Below are 27,517 nucleotides of genomic sequence, written 5' to 3'. Positions count from 1 at the left end.
TCTATTGGAATAAAGGAGAAAAATGGGAGATTGAAGAATAAAATTGTATAATTAATACTTATATACAAAATTTCCCATCTCTCATATATTCTTCCGCGGAATTGAATTCTTCAATTAAGGACGTTGGCGTTTATTAATTTTATTGAAAAACGATAACAACAATAGCAAGCTGACGTAATTAAGCATCATCCGATTGGTCAAAATATACAGAAATCACATTGTGTTTCATTACATTACATCTTTATCGCGCAAAAGTTTTCAATAATTAAAATAACATCTGTCACATTTATTCTCTTTGTTATATTTTACGGATATGATTTTTTAAAACAATTTCTCGCAATTTGAAAATCCGAACAATTGCATTTTTTCGTTAGGATCGAATGAATCGGACGAGAGTTATCGATTATATTTAATATCAAAGAAGAAAAGAGATAATTAATATTAGACATATATTTATTGCACGAGGTTTGTTTATTTAACCGTAAACGTCGGGCGTGTCGGTTAGGCACTGACCGAATTAATTGAAATCCTCACGGTGGTCCGCGCGTTAATTGCCTAATCGAATCGTGAAAGTCGCACAGCACAGCACAGCACAGCACGCCGCGTCGTGCCAGGTTCGTGTCGCGTTGCGTCGCGTCGCGTCGCACCGCGCCGCGCCGCGCCGTTTGAACCCGCGGCATTCCCGCCACATTATCGACTGGTCACAGTGCGCATGCGAATGCGCCGGTGAGCGGGCGGTCGCGCCGTGATTGGCGGCGGGCGGCGTACCGGCCGACGCGCGCCGCCATCTTGTTTCGACGGCGAGCGAGCGCCGAGCGAGCGAACGAGCGACCCACCCAGCGGCAGCGGCGGCGGCGGGCAGCAGTAGTACATCGCGCTCTCGGTGGTCATCACGACGACGGTATCGCGCGTGCCGGATATATCGAAACCGTATATACGGATATAAGTATAATCGAATTCGAGGCCGTTCCGTTTTCGCTCACGGGCATACGATATACGCGACGAGTTACGACGCACACTCATCGTTGCATCCGTGGGAAGAGAGGAGGAAGGGACGGGGCGAGAGAAGGATCCTACTGCGGAGAGTTTTCTAACCAGGTATCTTCGGAGCGGACACTCTCGACGAGAATTGTGGGATCGTAATAGGTGGGCCGGGAAGAGGAAGAAGAGGATGAAGGGGATGCTGGCGCTAGCCGCGCTGCTCGGCGTCCTGTCGGTCTGCCGGGTGCAGGTAAGAATCCATCATTACTCCGTCTCGCGCATATCTCTCTTTTTCTCTCTCTTCCCCCTCCCCTCTGCCTCTCTTTTTCTCTCTTACGTTCATTTTCGTTCTTCTTTTTTTCACTGATATAAACGGCAAGTTGGAGTTGGACGTATTGGTGACAGAACGAGGGAGAGCTCGCTCACGCGACGCTTTCACCCTTGAGCCAGGGAAATGTCAGGCGCAGCAAGGCGCTCTGACCGCGATCGATGTAGTGTACCGCGAACTCCGGCTTTTTCCTTCACTCCGAAATCAACGTGCCGCATACTCCGGCCGCGATTCTCGGCCCACTCTGCCATGGCGGCTGTCAAACGGTCCGATCAATGACCATGATGCCGATCGCACCTGCTACGTTTCAAAACTTCCTCTCTGAGGAAAATTTTACTCGAAATATATAGTACACGTAACGTACATTATAGCATATAGAGTAAAATCTTCCTCGGAGAGGAACGTAGCCTTAAGGAATCCCGGACCTCGTTTCGTGAAACTACAACGAAAATCGTAATGTGCTGGAATAATACTTGCATAAACTCGGCTCCTTTCGTGGTCTTCTAATTATATTTATCAGAAAAGATTTGACATGAAGGAAGTATTTATTTAACAATATTTATTCAAAAATTAGTTGCGTCCATGGAAAAAGCTATTTTACAACTACTGTAAAATTTTTATCATATTGTATATTTAGATTCAGTGAGAAATTAAGGACAAGATTCGTATTAAAGAATTTTACAATAGTTGCAAAGCTGTTTTATCTGCTGAACGCAGCCAATGTCTAAACAAATATTGTCGCAATAATTTCTTCATGTCAAATCTTTTCCGATAACATTTAAAATATTGTTGAATTGTCAGAAAAATTCTAAATCACCTTTAAAAATTGTTTTTATAAATATAGGAATTTATTCAGAAATAACAATAACCATTAATGGTCGTTTTCTGGGTGATTCAGAACCTTTTTGACAGCCCAGTATTAATTGTTATTATAATTGTTACCTTAATATATTTTTTAATATATTTTTTGAAGCAATCTTCGCAAATAACGTAAAATATTTTTTAAGAATGCTAGAATTAAGAAAAATCTTTTAATAACATCTCAGAAATAATGAATTGCATCAACGAAAGCATGACTCCGTATTAATACAAAATTGGAATAACGAGAATAAATAACTAATGTGATCAAAATGTATCGAGCTATTATTTATGACTGTAATATCGGAAGCCCGATAAAATGCGAGATAGATTTCACGTTCGTAGTCGCTTATTTTCCGTTCACTGTCCAGTAGTTTCAGTACCGCAAGTCTCGTAGGTTCTTCAAACCAACAACGTCGGTTCCAATGGCACACACGACGCTCGACGTTCATCGTCCATGGAAATTTTAACACGCCCGCGTCCTCTTCGCGCGTGTACGTACATACGTGTGTGTATATATATATATATATGTGTGGGCATCCAGTGTGGGTGGTGAGAGACCGTGGGCCGTGTAAAGAAGCGACTCGTAGTCCTCGATACCGATCGATTTGACTCTCTCCGTGTTGCACGTCTCTTTTTTATTATTATTTTAAAGCGAATTTATTCGAGGCTGAAAGACGTTGCAGCGAGCTTCCATCACGAATAAAAAAAAATTTTAGTCGTACGTTTTTTGTAGGCAATATTGCGCTTCGCAAAAATCGGGTATTACGGAAAAGAGACAGAAATAGGGCATTTATTACTATTATTGTTATTATTTTACGAGTTATTACTTTACATATATATGTATATATACATACATATATATATATATATATATATATATATATATAAGGGCTGTCTTCTGAGAATAAATTGAAACAAAATGATATAAAAGAGAACAAAAAAAATTTCTAAAAATTAAAGGAAATCAATTACAAAGAAGAGAGAGAGAGAGAGAGAGAGAGAGAAGCGACCGTAAATCCGCCAGACCCCATTAAAGGAGCGTGGTTTGTTTTCTTCTTGTTGTATATTTGGCTCGTTACATGAAAGCAACACATGCTGCAGTAAAGAATTAATTGGCGTTTCTTTCTGTAAATGCAGTTAAAAGCTGTGAAGAGGATATATATAATTGAATTAACCTTGCCGGTTTTGTCGCACCCGCATGTCAAGGATGTTTTTTTTTTCCACGCGTTCCGCACCGATCTCATTCTGAAATTAGAAGCGATTTGATTCATCGGTGCGAGAATGATTCGTTTCTTTTTTGCAATCCTCTGTTGCGATTATCTAGCGTAACATCGCATCTCTATTAATGTCGTCCCATTACCCCCGGGAATAATTAACAGTGTTTCATGTAATAATAATGTAGTTTTGAAAGCAGCCACTTCTGTGTAATGCACGATAAAACATCCTATAAACGACAATATAACAAACAATTTGCGTATCGCGACTGTATCGCTCTTTCCACCAATCGATCCTTTATAATTCGAAAATGATCTGCACCGCGGTCATCGACCATTATATCGGTGGGGTCGCGCGGGCAGAGGCGTTAATTGCGCATCTAGCATAATGAAACCGCGATTTGAAATGCGAGAGTAGTTTTTAACTATACACGAGCAGCATTTATCGCGTACCGCATGCAGTCTGACTTCTAATATCGGTGACCAGCTCGGTGATTAATTGAGCTTGACAAAAATTTAGAGTTTCACCGTACATTATTTCCGTGCTTTGCAAAAGTTAGTGTAGTTAACTCAAATTCATAACGTAACGTTCATTGCACCGTAAATTAACGGGGGCGTTTCAGAGATGGTTATTAATCGTACTCCTATATTGGAAGTTTAGGGTATCAAGTGATATAGAATTCAATGTGTGGGCGTTTCAATAACGATGATAATATATATAATAACAGCTAATGTATTAATAATGGCGATATTGGACACACGTGAATTTTTAACTATATGCATTGATCGTTACCGTGTATTAATTTCATGTGAGATTTCCAATTATAGCGATAGAAATAATACTAAGGTCTATGAAAATTTAGGCTCTGCGTTGCATCGTAAATTAATGGATGGAGGCATTTCCAAAACTGGAGAATTAATTCGTACTCGCGAAAATTTATACATATATAACTCAAACGTGGATGTTCTGATGACGACAATTAGCGATATTAACTCACGAAAATTTAGGGTTGCGGCTTTGTCATTCGAGGCGTGCCTTCCGCGAGCAATAAATAATCTACCCGCGTACACGCAGTCGATACTATCGACTTCCTTTATTTCATTACGAGCATAAAATCCATTCTCTCGATTTTATTACTCCAGCTGTGCGTAGGGCGACGGTTAATTTTTTCCGATATTCCGTTGCGTCGCCATTTAAATCTGCTCCGGCCATTTAAAAACGTCATTTAAATCAGTCACGAGGCAAAAGTGATCGTCATCGCATTAATATCTCGTTTATGCCTGGAGGTGTCACGCCCGTTTCACGCACGCGGCCATGCGTACATGCAACTTATTATATCGACGCGTATGCCGTATCATTGTAAACAGGCCTTTTGTTGAGAGAAAAAAAAGAATACGTTTAAATTAAAAGCACTCAATATCGATGTTCAATCACTTTCGAGAACATCCGCTATTTGATATTCTTTATTTCCACATCTCGTTGCATATAGTTCTTTATACAGACGCACAATTATATTTTTAAAAAAGTGTATTTGTGAAAGATTGATCATAGAGTCTCTTAAATTATCAATATTTAATGGTATATTTAGATTATTTCATTTTATTGCATAGGATATCAAAGAATCACCAGATGAATATTTGAGTGATACCATTTTTGATATAGAATAAATGTTTTCTTAGTGAAAATGTTCTGGAAGTTCCAAAATTTTCCATGATTTTTTTTACATACGTTTCTTAAAAGAAAAAATTTATTTTAAGTTGAACACACGTGAGGATGAAAAATTTTATGTAACATCAAGTTATTAGCGTAGATTACGGACATAATTATGGTGCAGTTCGCAATGTGTGTACCGAATGACTTATATGTCATGTCATGCAAAAGAGGTTTTCAAGCAAATGCATAAGAGCGGATGAACCGCCTGTCGCATATGATTAGCATTTTAGTATCACTCACTTTTAGTAATTTCGGAGTAACCGTGCGAAAAGAAGATTTAATGTTACATCACAAAGATGATTTCATAAAATGAAGATTATAAAGGATAATATTATAATTAATTTTTCTTATTCCTTACGTAACACGGTTTCATTATTACTGCCTGACTATTCAATAGCATCAATTATTGCTGAAAAAAATAAATAACGTAATTTCCATTGAAATACTTTGATAGCATATAGTGTGTATTTTTTATATAATTTAAGAATGAGAAATTATAATCTAGAGTCAACATTAAATATTAAATATTATTTTTTCTATAATTTGTATTATTATATGTATATTTATGTAAAACAGAAATTTACGAATTATTGAATTATTGTATGTATATATATATATATATATATATATATATATATATATATATATTGAATATATCGTATTATGTATCAGATAGTTTTTCTTTTTGCTGGTTGATATTATTGTTGTATAATTTATCCTTATTGCGTTTATATTTTATTGTTTTGTGTAATATAATCTACTTTTTTAAATTTAATCGAGTTCCTCTGTTTCCTCTGCGCTCACAAATTAACGCGATATCAAATTTGCTCAGTATTAATGGCGTAACATAACAGAATGCGTGCATAAGCGTCGCGGCGATTAATTTATATAATTCTATGTCAGGATTTAATTTAATATTGCACTTGGATTCATTCATTCTAAATCTATTCTCAACGTTTAGCGTCTAATTGCATGTGTAACTCTACTCTACAAAGTTGCGTTGTGTCAAAAGAGAAATGTTGAAAGCATTGTTCCTTTGACTTGAATTATAAAAATGGTGAAACCTCAGATTACTCTCAAGATGATTATTTGCATGAAAACGGGGCTGTGCAAAATGTCGTAAAACTATCCTTTAAATATGAAGTATAAAAATGGCAAAGAGAATTCTAAAATATATGTATATATATATATATATCTATATTTATCAGGTAATACACCGGATGCAATATAAAATGCGCGTACACCATCAAAAAGTTTAACTTAGCGTACAAAATATAAAACAACATTTTAAAAGTGTGTAACTTATATAAATATGTGAATACGGTATTTAAATTTTTATTACCACATTATTATTTTGCGATAGATGCTTAACTTTATGTTTAACTTTATGAAACATATATATCTGAAAATTTTATTTTTATCAGTTATTCTCAAATACTAACCGAAAATTAATTGTCAATGTTTTATATATACAATATTAAACGGTTATATAACTAGTGCATTATGTATAATTAAAGTAAATAATATATGACAAAATTGTTTCGATTTATGACCGATATTTGATATACAAAAAAAACAATCAATTTTACTGAAAAAACAGTTTCTCGAAAAATGAAAACAACTGAATAACAGTGTGTAGCAGTCTATATTTCAATTTCACTATACTTTGTAGCGAGAGTAAACGAAAGTAAGTCGTCCATTTTTATTACAATCAAGTCAACAAAACGATCTCGTTTAGGAGAATAATTAAATGTGAATATATTTATAATTATACAGTTATATCATATAAAATTACATTGTTAATAAAATGTTATAAAATTACATTGTATAAATTATATAAAATTACATGTGTATGAATATTACGTACGGTTTCCTGCGACTCGATGATACTGGCTGTTTCGTTTGCCACAATTAATTAAATACTTTCGAAGGAAGCAATTTTGATTGAAGCTGTCAATATCTGGTTTCACCGGCTGTAATACAAAAAGTAATACAATATTAATATTAATATTTTTAAAAGGCTAAAAAATTAAAAACAGAGTTGTCTTTTATTGTAATAATATTAAAAAACTTTGACCATAAACAAGATCTAGAGAGAAAGAGAGAGAGAGAGAGAGAGAGAGAGAGATAAGCTGATTTTGTGAATTTCATTTTATCTCTACTTAGGAAAAGATAAAAAACATTTACAAAATAAATATTTTACGTCGCATAAACATTTTCACAAACGTGAGATTTTTAGTACTGCGAATTTTATATATAAGTATATAACTTTTTCAAGGAAAAATTATTTCCTGCGAATATGTCAACTATTTTTGTATTCTTTTTGTATTATGAGTGAAATTAACATATAAGTAATTACTAGCGCGTGGAATTAAAGGAAAACCGAAGGATTGAATTTGCCAAAATTATCCGTGAGCATGTGCTTTTCAAAGTGACCTTGCAACCAACCGCTTTTGACAGCTTTTCGCTTGCACGCTGTACGGAGGACAGGAAAAAAACAATGTGAACTGAACAGCGGGAAAAATTCGCGTAAATCATAAATATGCAGCTAAACGCGCGTTTTCTATCGACAAGCGGAAACGAAATGTGAGACGTAAACGTACGGATGATGAATTTTGTATTTATGAAAAATATGCGCTTAATCTGTCTACAATGCTACGTCGTGTGACAGATAAAGTACGTACGCATGTGGCACTCATGGCGTCGATCATGAATCGAACCGTTTCAAGTTATTTTCAGTTTCAGGAGGATAGGTACTGTTGGATTCATTTTAATATTTGATATTCATCGTGAATGTGACATGAAAAATCAATATTTTTGTAGTAGAAAAAGGAAATCTTTTTTTTTTTATAAGAGAAATAACGGTATGGTCAATTTTCGCGTAACTTTTAATTATTCATGCGGATATTTCTTTTCATTGAATACATACAATAATATTTTCTTTTAAATTAAAATTCTCTTTAAATATGTTTTTTTAAATTTATCCTACGGAAAAAAAGTGAGGTGCACACGAAACATTAGAGAAAATTACGCGATTCTATGTAGATAAGAAGACGACGTGGTACTTCCTATGTAAAATATTATGTGTAAAAGAGGGAGTCCGGGGTTACAGAGTCAAACTTCATCAAGCCACTTAGCTTGTTCCCAGTAATTTTTCTACTCTCAGCTGGAGGAATGAGATACTACTCTCGCCGTATTCGCGTGATTCCGCATACGTATAATTTATTTCGACTCGGTACTTTCTGTAGTTTCTGCGCATAATTTATTCCGATATACAGTTTTATACTGGAAGCTGGAAATTACTGTCGGTGAGCGAAAACTTTAATTTTAGAGAGACGTTTTTTCATTGCCGAACTTGCGAAATATTCAACTCGTGAAAAATCTGCGATTGCCCGCGGTCATGAAAGTAATGAGAAACTGTATGCATCGAAGAAATACATCGAACAAGGGAATCGGCGTTGATTGCATCGTAATTTATTCATCGGTGCAGTGATTGCGCCCGCGATTTATTAATTATTTGCGAAGCGTCACGTGTACTATAGCATTATGTGATTTGTACTGTCGCACATTCTCTCGTTAATTGCGCGCGCGAATCTAATGATAACTAATTCGCATCGGCACGATGAAACGATGACGAGTCTCTCGAAATCGGGCGAAAAATAGGATCTATCCGCGCGATCGGTCGACCGATGAAAGCCGAGTGAAAATCATAATTGCTTAGTCTCTAGCAATCTATTCCGAGATCCAATATCCGCAGCAAATTATCGTCATGATATATCCGAAGATTGAAAGTAGACTCATCGAAAAATTTAGAGTACATGATTAAGTGAATATTGTGTAATTTTTAAAGCATAGTAGTTAAAGAATAGAGTTAAATACAGTCATAAATAAATATATACTATTTACACATTCTTTATCGATAATAAATTAAATTGCAAATTATACAGGTAGAGAAGATAAATGATAGATAATTAAATTTCAATAATGAACTGACAAATACTGACAGAAATTAAAGTCGAGTTATACTGCTATTGAAATTCCTTTTAAATTTGTGTCTTTACAAGCTAATGTGAATATATATTGTAATTTATTAAAAATTCCACAATTTATCAAACTTTACTTTAATATTGACTGCTTATTAAAATTTCATTAAATTCGTACTGACGTAAAGACAGACTACAGCAATTCATTGTGATTTATTTTCACAATTTGTTGAAGCAAAACATAAAAATTAAACTTAAGTTTTAAAAAGAATCTTTCGGAAAAGTATTATAGATACTACAAAAACAATGTCTCGTTAAAATATATGAGAATGGGCGCCGGCGTGTATCAGTATGCGTGTATTCGATTAATAAATATGTGCTTGTCGCGTACTCGATCTTTTTATTGTCCCTGCGGTTTATACGGTACGGGGCGGGATATACGGTTTCACCATCTGCCATCGACGATTTAAATTTCAAAGCTTCGTCCGTGCTGCCCCACATTATTCGAGCCGGCGCGCGAGAAAGCACAGAACTATACTCGCAATCGCGAACGTAATCCGCGACGCAAACGTTTACGGGCTTTCGCACATCCATAGGTGTAACGATGTAATTTCTGCGCGTTACAGCCAAAGGGAGACCACCAAAGGGAGACGGTAAATCCACGTTAAGCGTGCCGCAACGAGTTCTTGAAATCAACTGAAATAGCTTTTAATACATTTTCTTTGACTGAACCTCTTGGGCGTGCAACCGTGATTAATCGGGTTCGAGAGGAGGGAAGAAGAGAAGAAAAACATGTTTTGCAGTCAGAAAGAATTATTTATGAAATGCTACGAGCGACGCGTCGTTAAACGAGTGGTCTTGCTTTTATAACGTCTTGTAAAAGTCGCGAAGCATCTTCGCCGAACACGAAATTGACATTACACAGATGTTTACGAGAGCTGAGAAGATTTTATTCGTAATTCCGACATTTATTTATATCGAATTTAACACTTCAATGCATGCAATTGTTTACGTGAGATAAGAAAATTAAACAAACTTTATCGAACAGATAATGACGATGCGTTATTATTGATAAAAAAATAGGTAAAAAAAAAACAATTTTGTAGTTAGAAAGAATTATTTAATTGCTATAAGCGACGTGTCGTTAAACGAGCAATCTCGCTTTTATAACGTCGCACAAAAGCCGCAATTTGATCGAACGCGAAATTGACGAGCGTTCAGCGTATAGATATTTACGAGGTCTGAAAAGATTTTCTTCGCTAATTCCGCTATTTCTTTATAGCAAATCTAACATGTTTCGCTGTAGTCGTTTATATACTCGATAAGGGAATTAAACAAACGACTTCGTCAAATATCGATAATGCTTGTTATCGCTAACAAGAAATAGATTGTAATAGTAATAGTAATTTTACGGATGTATGTACATGTAAAAGACTTACAAAAGTTCTTTACCTTATTTTATCGAGAAATTGTTGGATATTATACTAACCTCACGATATTATCGGAGAATATTTTCAAAAACAGATTCTTCGATAAGTCAATGTTAATAAAATACATTACATACTAAAAATGTTTCTAAAAAATTTCGTACAGAATCTACCTTAACTGTCAAACACCACACTGAGTATATCCAATTTGAATGTTTATAACTTTTATAAAAATAAATAATAAACGATAATAAAAATAAATACATTGTAAAAACATTTTTTAATCGAAATACCAGACATTAAGGAATATACTGAGCAACGGTATGTATCTTTATTAAGAAAAAAGTTATAAACAATGTAAAAAATATTGGAAAAGCATTGAAGAAGAAAGTCAGATTACAGAATAAACGCCAAAAAGATATTTAATGGTTATATTAAACTGAATACTGATTCTAAGAACCATTTCGAAGATAAACAGTTTCTCCCTTTGATAGGAAAATGGAAATAAAATCGCCGTTAGGAATGATACCGAAAAGAAGATTCCCAAGAGCGTAAGAAGACCGCGTTTTCAAAGTTCACGGAAGATATGATTCGCAAATGCGGAAGATGCAAAAGTGCATCGAGGCACAGCGAAAGGATGACGTATAGAGTCATAACTTCATTCAACGATGATAAACACGATTGGATCGCGGCTGATCCACGATATCCGTCGTGCAACTTTGTTGAAATTCTGAAAGGCTGGAGATACTTGTACCTGATCTCTCAGGTGCGTACATTTAAGTAGACTTCAAGGTTCATCCACGCGCGCCGCGTAATGCGTCGACGGGTGTGTGCATCGTCGTTATCTGCTCGACGAAGTTTGTTTAATCCCCTTAACGTTTCTCGTCCGGAGAGATCGTCGTCCTGTCGGCTTAAAGTACCATTCGCGCAGCACAGGTTGCGCAGTCTAGTTAGCTGTCTCTGGCTAATTCTTTAAGGCCATTAACGAAGCTGCTCTAATAAATCGTAGGAACTGTCGCACCGGACGGTGAGCCAATTCTGTAAGTAGAAACGACGGCGTATCATTTATTTAAAAGAGCCGAATCGATACTTCTACCTCGAGCAGAGAGTACGGATTGATCAAACCCTGAGACGTGGAAGCCAATTTGGTCCTTTCATTTGTCGCGAAGCACGGAATCTCGATGGTTCTCAAAAAAGATCTGCCATGACGTAACTGACGAGATGAATTTTTTGAGAGATATTCTTTTTTTATTTTTTTTTATATATAGTTTTATCTTCATGGGGGATGAATCTTGAGAAGAGACTTTTTATTTTCATTTACGTTTCATATATGTTTTTACGTTAACTTCTTTTTATATCACATTTTTGTTACAATTCAAAAATTTCTGGAAATTAATGTTTTAATTTCAGAAAATAAATTTGAATGTTTTGAATTATCAAAATTTTGTAATGTACTTTTAATTTTGAAATGCAATTTTGATATAACTTTTTAGAGGAATAAAAGCATGTACATTTAAAGTGTGTTTTTTTGTTTTTTCTTTATATTTCCATTCTTTTTTGCAATCAACTAAAAAATAAAAAGTTTTGAATTATGGCGATGTTATAGTAAATGAGCGCAATATATTCTTATTTTATCTCTCCAAGTATTTTTTAAATAATAATTTCTTAGTTTATCAATGTTAGTTTACGTCTTATTGTATTAAGAAAATCAATTTCGACTCTCTCATCCATCGATTTCAACTTCTCAATCATTTTATAGATTGTCCAATTATATGAATATTAGAATAATTAAACATTAGTTAATATATATAAAAATAGAATGTACATGCAATGATACTTAAACTATACTCTCAATATCCAATTGCACTTGGATTTTGATTATAGTTTAATTCTATTTGAATAATTATATTATAATGTCATTATTAATTCGTTCAATCTGATTTTGCGAAAATGAAAAGTGTTGTGTGCTAATTTCGTTAAACTGCACGAAGTACATAATTTATTCATGAAACTAAATACACCACGCTGTTGTAATTACTTTCACCTCCTTTCTGCTGCGTGTTTTCTGCACTTCTCCCTCTAACTTCTTTATATATACGCCTACTTTCTACCTTCGGTATTACCGTTCCAGCACTCTTCTATCTTTCTTCTTAGTATTTTCTCTTTTTCTCTTTTGTTACCTTTCTATTTATCGTTTTTTTTCCTTTTTGAAAGAAACCGTTTTTATGGCTTCCGCTTTGTACATTTTTGTTTTCTTTATTTCAACATCTTTTCTACTCCTGCTGATGCTTACTCTGAAAAGTCTATCTCATGTAACGTTGCGTGTATTAGAAGTTCCTTTGCGGTCAGATTCGTCGTAAATGCATTAAATAAATCCTCTTAAATATAATCTTATATAAAACGTATAAACAGCCGTTCACTATGTCGCGACCATTGTTCGTCTAAGGAACGAGATAATGAAAGTCATTCATCGAACGTAAATTGCGCACGTTAATCCCGCCACTAACGTAAAAAAATAGCGCCATTGTTTGCGTCGCAACAACAGAGCTTTGGTTTTAAATAATCGATTAGTATTTATGGGACCGAAGATTACCTACAGCTATGTAGTACAATGTTTCATGTAATTTTTTTTTCAAACCCTACGCTTGAAAGTTGGAAGCGTTTTCCAGCATTTCGTCGGCATTCTTCTCTTTTCACCTTTTTCGTTAAAGGTCGAGCGAGATAGAAAATTGCAACTTCCTTCCCGCAGTCAGCGTACTGTAAGTTCAAAGTCACGAAAGAAGAACGGAACTGACAAGGTGACATGCGATTGTCTTTCTTTTTCGCGTCGCATTATTACACCACGAAGACAATGTCTTTGTAATTACCGCATACCATGCCGTTGTAATTCATTGTAAGACTTTACCAACCTCGATGTGGCGAATTGTGTCTTCGAGAGGAAGATTTCATCGGGTATTTAGATCAAGAATGTATCTTCGTGTTGCTTTCACAATTATAATAGATACAACTTGAAGCTCTTTGAAGCATTTATGTTACGGTAACTCTGAAATTTTCAATACATTGAGTAAAATGATAGTATCAGTTCAATTGTAATATTTATTTTATTATGAAAAAAATATATGAGTTTTGAATAATATTTACGTAATTTCTGAGTGCAGAGCGAATCGACTCGCGATAGAAACTTTTTCCTAGTAAACGTCCAGTCCTATTTTTCAATTATTTGCAGTTAATGCTGCAGCTAGCAACAGCTATAGTTCCTCTCAACGCACGAAACGGGCATACTATATTTGCTATGATCGATGAATAACTAGAGCAAAACAAAGCACGACAGAGAGATTACGATCGGCTGTTTCCATAGTTCGTCGATGTAAGTAACAAACACGTACGCAATCTTTACATTATGTATGTTTCAAAGTAATTATAAGAAATTTCACGTGCATTAAACTTACATCGAGTGACTAAAACTGAACAAATTTATAGAACAAATTATTATACAAAGTGTCCCAAAATTTGCGACTCAAAATACGAAACATAACGAGAAAATTCTTGAAAAATTAAATAAAATGGTTACTCGAAAGTTTTTATTTTATGCGGTAATTTTTGGGATAAAAGTTTAAATATAGTCAGTTGCAGATTACGTTTAGGTGGTCATGAATTGCACGTACGTTAGTATTAGTGAGCACACTTCAGCGTACTCACAAATACAGATATAGAGCTCTATGATGTATCAGAGTAGCGCAATCTTTTTATCTAAGCTGAATGCCGACAACTTTTCTATTGGCTCTTTCGACCGCTATTTTTTCGACCTAATAATTTCATGCCCAATAAGTAAGTAATAAATAATAAGTAAATTTAATTAAATAAGCCACTAAAGTAAGCTTAATAATTCTTTAAAATGTGATATGGTTATTAAATCAAACATGGCAGACTTTTGCGCTATTCTGTATATTTAGAGCTCTTCACAAGTAATCCTCTAAACGTATTCTGTAAATTAGTCATATTTAAACCGTTTTATATTTTACTATTACATAAAATAAAAATGATTATATAATTTTTTTATGTAATTTTTCAAAAATTTTCTTACCATTTTATATTTTGAATCACAAATTTTGGGACACCCTGTATACCGTAAATCGATTTAGTTTGCAACAAAATAAGTTGTCTACTTTTTCATTCGTGTGTTTTTTTGTTTGTGTATCAATTATACAAGCGATATAGTCGAGTATTGATACTGCAATCAAAAGAAACCAAAAACCAGGAGTTAATAACGATCTGCTCGCGAAACGCAAATATATCGGTGCAACGCAGAAGTGCAACGGAGGCGTGGTTTGCACGCAGTTGCAACACACACAATCAGATCTATGTCACGATCTTTTAACTCCCATTTTTCTCGGAACAATGCTTGCCGCAGTTCTTCAAGGTAGAGCAGAATCATCGTGTCGGTGCCAACTTTTATAACGTCCATTACGTCATAGGGAAAACGCGCGCGTGGCAACGCCTGTTAACACGTCATGGGAGTCATCGATGATCGGCTCCTACGCCTTTAACTTCGTCAGCAACATCGTATAAAAACATGGATACGGCGTAATAATAGTATCATTGATCTCTCCAGACATGCATAGATTGTATTGAACAACGTGATGTATTATATCTCAAAATATTCCGAGGATTTACAAGGAAAGAACGATTTTGCTGGAATGTTAAAAAATTTAGTTAGATACAAATCTGGAAATAATTTTGTTGGACCATTTAAATAATTGCTAAATAATTCCAGTATCAAATAATCAGTTTGAGAGTCCTACATAATTATTTTAATGATCCAACAAAATTATTTTCAGATCAAACAAAATTTTTAGATACTTCATAGCAAAATTATCCTTTCCGTGTTCATTTTTAAAAATGCGTTTATAATAGTAATTATAATAGAAAAAAATTGCCTATATCTTTTTTTCAAATATACAGGTGCAATTAATTTTTTATTGGATTGCGTTAATTCTTGTATGATATTTATTTAACTTTATTTTACTTGTTTTTTAGCATTTCTGTTTATATTTTTGAGTTTTCGTATTTTGTATTCACAGATATATGTTCTGAAGTTTTATTTTGGTACATATAACATATTCATCCTCACAAGCGATTTGTTTGCTTTGGAGAATAATTCCACGACATAATATTTCACATAATTCGAAAATTCTATTTCATTCTTTTATATAACATATTTTATAGATGCCGTGAATATATAATGTGATTCATATTTAAACTTGTATAAGTTACATAAATTTTTCTGAGAATTCTCAGAATTTTTCTTACAAAAAAAGAAATAAATTGTTGAGAAATTTGATAAACAAATCTGAAAACATTCTATTCTTTTTTTTTCGTGACACAGTATAAGAGATAAATGTATATGGATTCGCGTTGTGACTAATTGAACTTTCGATCCCGACGTATATATAGTGAGTGCAAAATGTAATCGTACAGAGAAAATATTTTTTAAAAAAACTTTATTTTTAAAAAGTAAATATTATCTAGCGAAAAATGAATCATCAAATTGATGTCGAATCGATATCGATACGATGATTTCAATTCGACGTTTAATTGATGATCATTTCTTGCTGGGTAATTAACAATTTATTCATAAAGAATAAAATAGACTATGTTTCTTAAAATTATACATACTAAAAATGTGTATTAATTATAGAAAATGTATCATCTGAAAAATAAGCGAAAATTAAAAATTTCTATTTTACCTTTGGATATTCACAGTTTTTGTACAATCAAGAAATTTAACTTCTAAAATCAGGAATGCAAAGCTCATTTGTTTATATTAGAACAGAATATGTTCATTGTATAAAATTGCTAATTAATGTTTATGTTTTACAAATAAGACTTTTTATAAAAAGTTTCCTTGACGACGAATTTTTCCTACGAATACTTTTTGCTCTCACTGTATATATTTCCCGAGAAATATACGTTAATATTATCACTGTCAGCCTTTGTGAATAAAACGCTTTTTAGCTCAGTAAAGCAAACATTTTAATCTTTAATAGTAGTATGATTTGCACTGACATAACCACTAACGTTACCAACTCTTTTTTTTTACATCAATGTTTTCACTACATAAATCTGTATTTAAACAACGAATTTGAAGAACGAATGACTTTTTTTTCTCATATTTGAAAATTGTTTCTTGTTTGAAAAAAGGTCGTTCTGTAAGACTGCAGACTACCACAGGGTTAATAACCGCAGTGATTACCGGTCGCGGAAATCGCAAAGTGCACGCGGCGCAGCCACGATGAGGTCAAACACCTCTCTCCGTGGCGTATTCTTCGACGAAGTGGGTCGCGCGTTTCTTCGTTCTTTCTTCCTATTTTTCTTTTTTTTTTTTTCGCCGTGGAAAAATCGAAGCTCGAGATAGAAGTCTCCGTGTCGCGGTCCACGGAGGAAAGGAATTGTGGAAAAAAGTGCGGTGAGGAAAGCCGCGCGAGCGACCGGAAAAGACCGCTGTCGGAGATTTTTCTAACAGTTAAAAAATAGACGATCACCCTTTGATGTCAGCTTACGTCTAAGCAGGGATTCATCCCATGCGCGATCGGTCCTGTCTCGTGACACACAGATATATCGCTATTAGATTATTGCCGCTCCACCTGCATTATTTATGCGGACTCGCGCAAATCCTTGGTTCTCAACGGAAAACCGTATCAGTGGCTCCTGAAAAATGTATTCACATCTCGACTTCAAAGTGAACCAGAATCCGAGTCTCCTCTGTATACAACGCGGCCCGTCGTAGACGACACGTTTAAATGTCCCTGGTTGAATTTGAAAATGAAGAAAAAGGTGAATGTAATTTAGAAAACGATATTGCTCTGAGACTTTGAAATTGTGTCAAGAACCTTTTTATAGAAATATGTATGTTTCTTATTTAATTGAATTACAAAATTAACTAAGATTAATCGAAACTTATTAATCGAATCTTATAATCAATAATATATTGATAATATACAAACGTGTGATGTCATTGATCATTTAAGATCATGTAAGAATGCATTACACGTATTTTTTTAACAAAATGAAAAAATTATTTAAAAATTACAGATTTTTTAATTGTATCTGAAAATAATATAAAGTTTGACGGTGATTTGGAATTTGGATAAAAAATTATTTCAATAAAAAGTAAACATGCCCTCATTAAAAAAATAATTAAGATAAAATGAGAAAATTATCCATCTATAAAATTATATTGTTAAATATAAATATTGACTTTATTGAATTGTTTTATATGTATATAATATCCATTTACACGGAAGGTATTCAATTCCAGTCACTTTTTACCGAAACTATATACCTGATATCCTTAAAAGAGATAAATATATAAGTTTGATGATGAACGTATTCGTCTCAATATTCGGATCTCTATTATTTTTGAAATTACATGCAGAATAACTTTACAAAATAAGTCTTACGTAAATGATTATATTTATTCTCTTTTGTCGATCGCAAGCGAATAAAACTATAAAAGTATATATGAATAAGTCATAAGAACTGTCGACGAGATATTTTAGACGAATTTGAGGCGAGTCAACAGATCTGTTCTCGTTCTGCGACTCAATTTATTAGGCTCCCTCCATAGTTTTCCATGGGGAGGAGGATTATCGATTTTACGGGCGGGCGGTGACCAGTCACAATGGTCGTGGCTTCGGTCGGCATGGAGGGTAAGAAAATTCGTGTTATATCAATTCAGCGGAATCTCTCGTCGCCATCGCCGCATCGTTGCATTCCGCACACGTTTTTTAATAACCCTCGACGCAACGACATCCCCTGTTCTATTCAGCATCGTCCTCGTCTCGTGAACGCAGGATCGAAAGGAGCGTCACCGCGGAGGAAGCACGAGACGGTTTTGTCGTGACGTGTCGGGACTAAAAATAAGACGTTATCGATCGACATCGCGATCCTGCGCTACGAACGAGTCGATGAAGCAGTTGCACATTGCGGCATTTGCGGAGACCTCACCCTGTAATATCGTAGAACATTGGCTGCGTTGCTTGATCGCTTGTCTCGTAGTTGCAGGGTCGTGTAACAGGATGGCAGCTAATTCACGAACGTGTTTCCACGTAGGCGGTATTGAATTAAAGCAGGTCCGTCCAACGTGGTTCAACACGTTTCGAGTTGTAATTATTAGGATTTTTATCTTTTATCGTAGGATTTTCTGAACGTTTTTCACACTTTCTCATTCTCTCTCTCTCTCTCTTATTCATTCTTCGGTAAAAATGTTAGTTTTTTTTTTATAAAATTATAGAAAATTTTAATGTAATTGTTTAAAAAATTCCTGCGAATTATATTATAGATAATTAACTATTTGAAAAATGTAAAAGATATGATGACAAATGGATTGTTTAAAAAATATTAATATTTTTTTAGTTGCAAATAAAGAGAGAAAAAAGAATTAAAAATGAGTCTTACTTATAAGTATGTATAAATTTGCGATGAATAATTGATGTGATCTCTCTCGGATTCTGGTATTTTTATTTTCAGAAAAGCTACAATAAAAATACATTCCTGTTTATTCGAGCGAAAATCTTTTTTACTTTTTCGTCAGCGAGGATATTGAGAAGATTGATGTTTTTTAAATATTCGATAACTTTTTATAACATTCGCTTTTAATAAATAAACTTTAATTTAAAATTCCGCGTAGAAATGAAGTTTTCTATATAAATAGAATAACGAATAATCGTTCCATTATTAATTTTTTTCTTTTGAAGCTTATGAATTCGCGAACAGCTCTTCATTTACAATGGTATATAATTCGAAAATGATTGGAGTGCCTCGGTATTTCGACCGACAAGCATCGTGCGCAGGTTTCACATGAAACAAACGCCGTATGTTTCCCGGCCAATTCTGCGGCACTCAGTATTACAATAAGCGGAACGCAATATTCTGCTTGAATGTCTCGTATTTCGAGGTAATGAATAAAAAATGAAGCGAATCGATCTCACATCTTGCACGGCTCGATTCCATTATTTCCTGGCAACGGACGTCGCGGATATTGTTGGCGGGATCAAGGTTGCCACGGTTTGTTCGGCGATTATTGAGGTATTAAAAATAGGGCGTTGTACGCAGAGGTAGTTCCGTCCGTCGAGGCCCGAGTGGATGATTCGCTTGCAAGTTCCACAGAATCGACCGGGGGTTGTGCGACGAGAGGGTTGGTTGATTTAATAACGCGGCCCGTTCGAGCGAGACACCGGCACCGGTCCGTCCAGCAAGCGCCGATAACTACTACCATGCTTGCCACGTGCTAGGCTTCTGTATCTTTCTACGAGAGTGAGGGTGTGCGAGGGTGTGCGAGGGTGTGCCTCGTGCATATCTCCCGCAATGAACAATATCAGCGGTTCCCAAACCATCAGTAACATGAACGTTCTATAAGGAGATTCTTATTTAATTATTATTATAAAAAATTAGTATTATAATAGAACATTATTGATAATTTATTTTCACAATTCACCGACTCTTCTAAAAAATGTCAAATTGTTGCCACTAAATGGTAACTCAAACAGAGTTTATATCGTAAATCAGCAAACTTTGTTACATAATTTATGATACAATTGAAAAATGTATACACACTGAAAAAAGTACTAAATTTTAATAAATATTTATTTGAATAGTAAATATTTATTAAATGTAAACATATATTTATTTACAAAAATCATTAATTTGATTTAATTTATTTTTTATTGAGTAAATATTTATTTACCGTAAGTAAACGTTACTTACAATTAGTACTATTCAAAGAAATATGTATTAAGATTTAGTAAATTATTTTTCAAGCGTATAAGTTCTTAATATATTGCTCGAATAAAATACATAGAGATTTTTGAAGAAACTAATATATTTTCTCTTGGAAGTATCTTCGCGTTTCTTGTTTTATCATTTCTATAAATTGGATTTTTGCTTTGTAGCGATAGTTTCGAAGTATCGCAGAGTTTGGGAACCCTTTATAAGGATAACGATCATGAATGATCGTGGAGCGTGCGACGATCATGAACGCACGCCTACGCTCTGCCCTCTTGTCTGTTGTGTCATGGAGAGTGAAAAAGTGAACATTATACTTGCATGCACCGAAGAAATCGCCACTAGCTCGTTAAGCGTCCACGCGCGAGTGTGAGTACGAGACGGATTTTAATTTGAGAAAATTAATTTCGCTCAGCTCTCCAAGCGAGAATTGAATTAATCGTTAGGCTATTCCGACTACGTTGCTTCTCAAGACGTTATGAGGTCGCCGCCGTACGCCGGGGTTATTTAAATTGAGGTATTTTTAGACTAACGCAGAGAACGTAGAAAAACTCTCCACGTGAACTCCGGTAATCTCTCGGTAAATTTCAACGGCACGTTGGATTAAGTCCGTGGGAAAATTTGGGAATTTTGTTTAAATGGTCAATGTAATTATGAGGAAACCGTAATATAATTACGCAAGCGTGTTCAATATAATTATAAGAATTATGCAGGTGGAAAATATTTGACAATACTAAGAACCGAATTAAAATAGAGATATTTAACCACCTCCATATTTTGGATTACATCGAACAAAAATTATGATCGATTAGATTATTCTTGCGATGTTGAAATATCGAGATTTATGTACGAATCACAGGGATTTTGAGAGATCTATCTTGCTGATAGCATGTTTGAAGTTTCAAATCTTTGAATTTCTCGATCCTGAGTTTTCTTAAGCTTTCAGAATTTAAGTTTCTCAACATTTAGTTTTTTCGAATCTGCGAGCGAACAATCCCAACTTTTGAATTTCATGGTTTTTGTTTACTTTCGGAACTCAAATCGTATAATCCTTAAATCGCACAATCGCATAAACGCTGTAATATGGAAAAAATAATTGATATAAAATGAATATAGAATAATAGCCTTAATTAAAATGTGCTCAGTTTTGTGTAGCTGCGATTAATTTCGAAATTACACACGGTTCAATCAAGCGCCATTGTTTCACGTGTTTGTTTAACCCAATGCCAAATTCACGCGCAGTAAAATCGACCAAATCGATAAATCCTATTCTGTTTACTCTCCACGAAGCGTATTTATTTTCCGGTGCTGTGGAATTACATCTCCTCGTTAACATAGTGACGTCTAATTTTCATTTACCTGAATATTACGGCGTGTTCTGAAAATACGAGATTATAGAAATACTAGAGTTGCTATATAAAACAAGTATATTTCTCATATCACTGAATTGCAAATGTATGTTCGTGAACATTAAAATTTATATGCGTAGTTTTAGATCAACTCCTATGTGAAGTCTCTATATAATAGTATGAAGAGAATATATTTTTAGAATATATAAACTGGATTTCGAAAAAAAAGTAAACCAAGATATAAAACGTGGCTTTTAAAGGCTTTTTTTCTACTTTTTATTGACAAGCTTGTTTTAAACAAATGGTTTATAGCATCGAATAGTTCTCAGGTAGAACAGCAGTTGATAAATATTATTTAGAAAGCGAAGAATATTACAAGATTATAAGAAAGAACAGGGCTTTTATGGGTATAATATAATTATAATTAAAAAAATAAACGAAAGATAAACCTTGTTTTAGCAGGCCCTCGGGGCAAATCATGTCGACGTTTATGGTTCCTTTCCCGAGAAAAATCTTGCTCCCTTCGAGACCAAAGTTGTTATCTATGTGAAAACTGATACAAATTAAGCTTTTGGCTCAGAAAATTATTCAAAGCGAGTTTCAAAGCTGTAAATTCGCTGTGTACTCTCGTTTACGTGAAAATTGCACGGGTTTCGTCTCTGCAAAAACAACGAGTGTAAAACAATGGCAACAACAAACGAATTGCGCGATCGGATGCATTGACAAAGTGAATCGCGCGAGAAGTGAAGCGATTAAGAGCGCGTACACTCACGGCTAATTAATGCGCTCGGCGCGGGCTGCGTTTAACAAAATAATAAACCACTGAATAGTGCAGCAGCTAATTAGGTGTTCATGGCGGCGTGAAAGTTGAATGTCAAATGCTTCGCGCGTGCCCGGAAATTTAGAGTTGCGCCAACCAGGCGTTTATTGGCCTTTTAGCGTCCGTTTACATGCATAAGAGAAAAAACAAATCGGCTAACGTGACGGATATTGTGTAATAAGCTCTGACAGCAAAATCCCTTTCGCGAAAATAAATATTCGCGGAAGAGATAGTTTATTGATCAGTGTTATGAAAGAATTCAATATCAGAACTTCATCGTTTTTTTTATTTATTTCGAAAATTAGATATTTAACATTTTAAAATCTAATTTTGTACATCTAATTTTGTGAACTTATAAACGATAAAGTTTATAAGTTCAATTTATTATTATTTTTTGAAATATTAATAGATAATTTGTATTGTATACTTCCTAGAATATTTTATGTAGCGTATTATTACGTAATAATAATATATTAATATTTACGTTGTATTTTTGTTAGTTATGTCAGAAAGTTCAATTTTATACGGAATATTATAAAGATCCACTCGAAAAAATAATCTTCTCGAACATAAAGAAAGATGAGTAAACCATGTACTCATCTCGTCCCTCTTATGTCGGTAATTGCACGACTCGACGCACATCGTATACGCGTGCGATATTTTCTCCGTTCCTTTGGCGCGCTGCTTCCTCCTCCTTGTTGAAAAGTGGCTTTCCGACTTTTTGCACCGAGGAAAAATTCGATGCCGGAGATTGGAAGGCGCTTTGTGGAACGACTTGCCGCCGTCGTCTCGCTAATAACCGGGAGATAACAAGGAGATTCTGTTTATTCAGCAGAGTCTCTGTAACGTCGGTGCATGCCTGCTTTTGCGAGAGGTTGCATGTCAGCGATGAAATCAAACGCCGTTGTTTATGCAACGTGCTTTTCTTCTGAACCGGAGTACGAGTTCGCGAGTCAGTCTTCTTCTGTAGAGTTTATATATGTGAGCGATCATATCCCTTTTCCAATCTAAAATATACAATATAAATGCGTAGGTACATTTTAAAGTATACGTCTTTTAATGTATTCCTGTATCTTTTTTCATCTATTGATTTCTAATCCAAATTGACTCGTAATAATCGTATTGCTGCAGATATATTTAGATAGTGGCTTTCTGCCTTTATACTATTTTATTATTAATTATATGTTTAAAATTTTATTGTTTCAATAATAAAAAGTGAGAATATCGCAGTTTAAAAATGAATTTTCGAAATGAATGAGTTAAAGAATGATCTATTGAAGTATCCTTACAGTTCAATTTGCTGAATCCTTTCTTTTTGCGTTATTTGTAGATCGCGAAGATCAGATGTTTGTTTCCAAAGAAAAGCGATCTTAATCTTTAATCAAAAATCACTTCGTTAAAAATAAATATAACCGAACATCGCGCGTATATATGTATATTTTTTGTTTCTTTTTTTAAATACTATTTTTTTTATTATTTCATCATATCGGGACTGAGACATGGAGGCGGAAGTTCCGGATGTACACGCAGCTTAATGTGTGCTTCCTCGTGGGAATAGTTAGCCCATATTACAGTTAGTGCAGTGTGCAACGTCGCCAACCTCCTAAATGTGCGGCTCCGAGGTGGTGTTGAGCAAGCCGCGATGCCGACCGCACACGTCCCAGGAGATTCCGTCGCTGATATCTCCAAGTAATTTCCGCTAACGAGGAAACCATTCCGAACGGAAAGTCGTGTTTGCGAGAGTGAGAGAGGGGGGGGAGGGCAAGGAAGGAGAAGGTACGAATATTGATATTCCAGCTAGACAGCGATGTTATTTTAATTGAATCTTCCATGTCACATGCTGTAGACAGACACGTAATGAGTACAGCGATATATTACATTTTATTTTTTGCAACTATGATTTTCATTACAGGGAAACATTCTTCCGTTTTAAATCTCTCAAAGTATACGCTAACTTTTGAAGAAAGAGATTTATTATAAAAATTGTTATCATTATGATAAAAATAATAGTGTATTTTTTATTATTTGTTGAGAGAAATATCTATGTATAAAACAAATCAGAATTTTTTTTTGAAACTACGTAACAAGAAAAATTCTAAAATTTTTTAGGCGTAAACCAGAATACTGTTATGTATTAATTAGTTACAAATTAATTAAACTTCACAAAGTATAGGCCTTGGGAAAGATGTGCATAGATACTACTGTATAATTAGAAAAAAAAATAAAAATGGAAAACTCGAATTTATCGGCTCAATCTCTTTCATCTGATAACATTAGTTGATAATAATTGTTTTCCACTTACACACAAATGAAACTGAGTCTGAAATGAGCTGAGTATTTTATATTCAGATTAATGACGGCACTACTTGCTTACTTTAATAAAAAGTTATCACACATGTCAACACAGGTTCATAATCTCACTTTGAAGTAAGTTTACAAGATTTGCTAAAGCATACGATCTCGATCTTGTGTGTGCACATTATAGGTAAAAAGTTAGTTGAATCTCACTTGTCAAAAAGGAACGCGCATTCAATTAAGTTATGACGTTACGTAAGTTAAGTGAGAATTATCTAAAAATCGGAATAAATGGAAAGCAACTAAAAATTTTAAATGATTCATTTCAGCTGATTTTTATATATATTTTAATACTGATTTTAAAAATAAGATTAGAATTTATCCTACAAACTCCAATTTTTTGTAACTAATACATCTCTTTTTATTAACTTATACATTTTGCTAATAATAGCTCGTTGAGGTCCTTTCTCTCCATAAAAATGATTTATTTTTGTTTGAAATCTTTTACAATAAATAAAAAATTGTAGTAAATTTAGTAGCTATTTCTTATGAATTATTTATTTGTATCTAAGTAGAAGAAATATTTTAGTAGAGAAATTTTTTAAATACATGTTATTCAAAAATCTTGGCCTTCTCATAAATTTGCCAAACAGATTCGAAAGCAACATAAAAAAATAGTAGGTATAAAAAATATCTTATCTAATTAATTTAACTAAGCGAAATTTTTTGATCAGTGTAATTTATGTTTGTTTCAATTTATTGGTGGGGCAATTTATTGGTGTGGATTACAAAGCTTTGCCTTCCAAAAAGTATTCGATCTGTGAATTGTGATTTGATAAAATGTTTTCGTTAATTACTTATATAAGTAATTGTTCATATTTTTACGTTCGACTTTCTCTAGAATATGAAAGTTGATATAACAATATAGATAATCGAGTGATCGCGTAATGTGCGGCATATTATCAACAACTCTCTGATTCTTCACTTGTGTTTTCTAACTCGCTCTTTCGTTTTACGCGCGCGCACATTTTATATATATATATTTTTTTTATATTGTTACGTCAACTTTCATATTCTAGATGGAGTCGAACATAAATAATCTCTCGTATTTAAAAATATGAACAACCGTTTATATATAATTGACTGAAACATTATCATCTGGTATTTGTTAACTGACTAATCACGTAAAGACTTAGATCAATTTTAAAAAAATGGGGTTTGCATAACCTTGCCTTAATAAATTGAAGCAAACATAAATTACACTTTTTTAAGTACCATACGCTGTCACCAGAGCATAGGTCTCTCTCAAAGTATATAAAGACCACCTTCTGAAAGTATATTAAGTTTAAGCGCCGATTTCAACAGCAATTTTTGGTAGAGAGGTTTCTTGGGCAAGTATATACTACTCGGTGGTTTGCCATTACTTTCCGAGAGGAGCTATAAGCGAAAACTTTCGGTTCTACTGGAGATCTTTATTATAACAAACCAGTGCTCTATTTGCTATACCACGCTCGCGCGTTCTATAAACTACACTAATCGACAAAATTTCACTTTTTTTTGGATGAACTCTCGAGTTTTCCATTTCTCGGTTTTTTTTTTATACAGTTTTTATTCAGTGGATATTTTTTCCAAAGTCTACATGATACTTTGCGAATCTCGATGTAATTGATAGTATTCTGTAAAGAGAATCCTGTTATAGTTTTTTTTTATTTATTTAAAAAAGAGTTTCTGGTTTGTTTCATATATGATTCGATTGAGATATTTCTTTTAACAAATAATAAAGATGCACCGTTTGTTTTAATTTAATACAATTATCTAAATTGTTATTAGATGAAAATTACTGAGTCGATAAATTTGAGAGTTTCATTTTTCGAATTTTTTCCTAATTATGCAAGTTTGAGATGCATTGACACTTTTTCGTTCGACTACGCTTATAATGTATTTACATTTTTTTTATCATGTTCATATTTAAAGTTGTGCTGCTTTGATTTTGTTAATTTTTAAACGCCAATTAAATATAATATTTTGTATTTAAAAATATAAATAATTATTCATAATTGATGAAAACATACAATCAAACATATTTTTCGACATTAATTTTTGGAAAATAAAAGTGTTGGTTTGCGACAAATACTTAAACTGAAATCTATTATATTTGTTTAAATTGAAATCGTATTTGTTTTTCATCTTTTCATTTTCTGTTGTTTGACTACATAGTCATGCGAAAGACCTATAATTTTTTTTAAATATGTCAATAATTTTATTGATTTACTGAATATAGAAATATGATCAACTTTTTTTCAGAGATTAAAAAAAAATTTGTTTACGAATTAATTTAAAAATATTTTGTGCGCATATTCCGGAAGGGATTATTCGAATTTTAGTCATAATTTTAGAATACCTAATAATTTTAGTACCTAATAAGTTCTAATAATAAGGCAGCTTTATATAAAATAATGAAGATTGTTTGATCGAACAGTCTATGCGCAATTGTTCAAGGTTGCCAGCTTTTCGAATTTCACCTCCTCCTGTGTAAAAGCGAATGTAAACCACAGGATGCGCGTATCACAAATCCGGAGTACACTGGACATACACCACGTTCGACTAGTCGATAAGCCGACCACCGCAATCTGTGTGATGATCATGCCGAAGTTCGAAAGTGCTTTGCAGCGTGTCGATCTACTGGAGAAACACAAAACCACTGCTAATAACCTACGATTAAAATCGTGTATGTTTTACTACTCGCAGGATACTACCGTAAA

General features: G+C 33.9%; 1 protein-coding gene and 1 long non-coding RNA gene across 3 annotated transcripts in view; one reads left to right on the top strand and one right to left on the bottom strand.

Annotated features, from left to right (window-relative positions):
- The first annotated feature begins 831 nt into the window (after positions 1-831).
- The window catches only part of Appl (amyloid-beta-like protein), a 51,787-nt gene continuing 25,101 nt past the window's right edge, over positions 832-27,517 (top strand). For both annotated transcript variants that reach the window (XM_011051982.2, XM_011051981.2), the window contains exon 1: positions 832-1,231. In XM_011051982.2, the coding sequence (XP_011050284.1) occupies positions 1,172-1,231 (60 nt within the window). In that variant the 5' untranslated portion in view covers positions 832-1,171. The remainder of the gene's footprint in view (positions 1,232-27,517) is intronic.
- On the bottom strand, positions 5,783-13,724 carry LOC147910618 (uncharacterized). The gene is made up of 2 exons (XR_015548496.1): positions 9,473-13,724; positions 5,783-7,071 (listed from the first exon to the last, which is right to left on the bottom strand). It is a non-coding gene; the product is annotated as an uncharacterized LOC147910618 (long non-coding RNA).

The sequence above is a fragment of the Acromyrmex echinatior genome, chromosome 2 (assembly GCF_024713525.1).
Source record: "Acromyrmex echinatior isolate Ae372 chromosome 2, ASM2471352v2, whole genome shotgun sequence".
NCBI classification, from domain to species: Eukaryota; Metazoa; Arthropoda; class Insecta; order Hymenoptera; family Formicidae; genus Acromyrmex; species Acromyrmex echinatior.
Note: the sequence above shows the minus strand (reverse complement) of the source record. Positions and strands in the feature narration are given on the sequence as shown.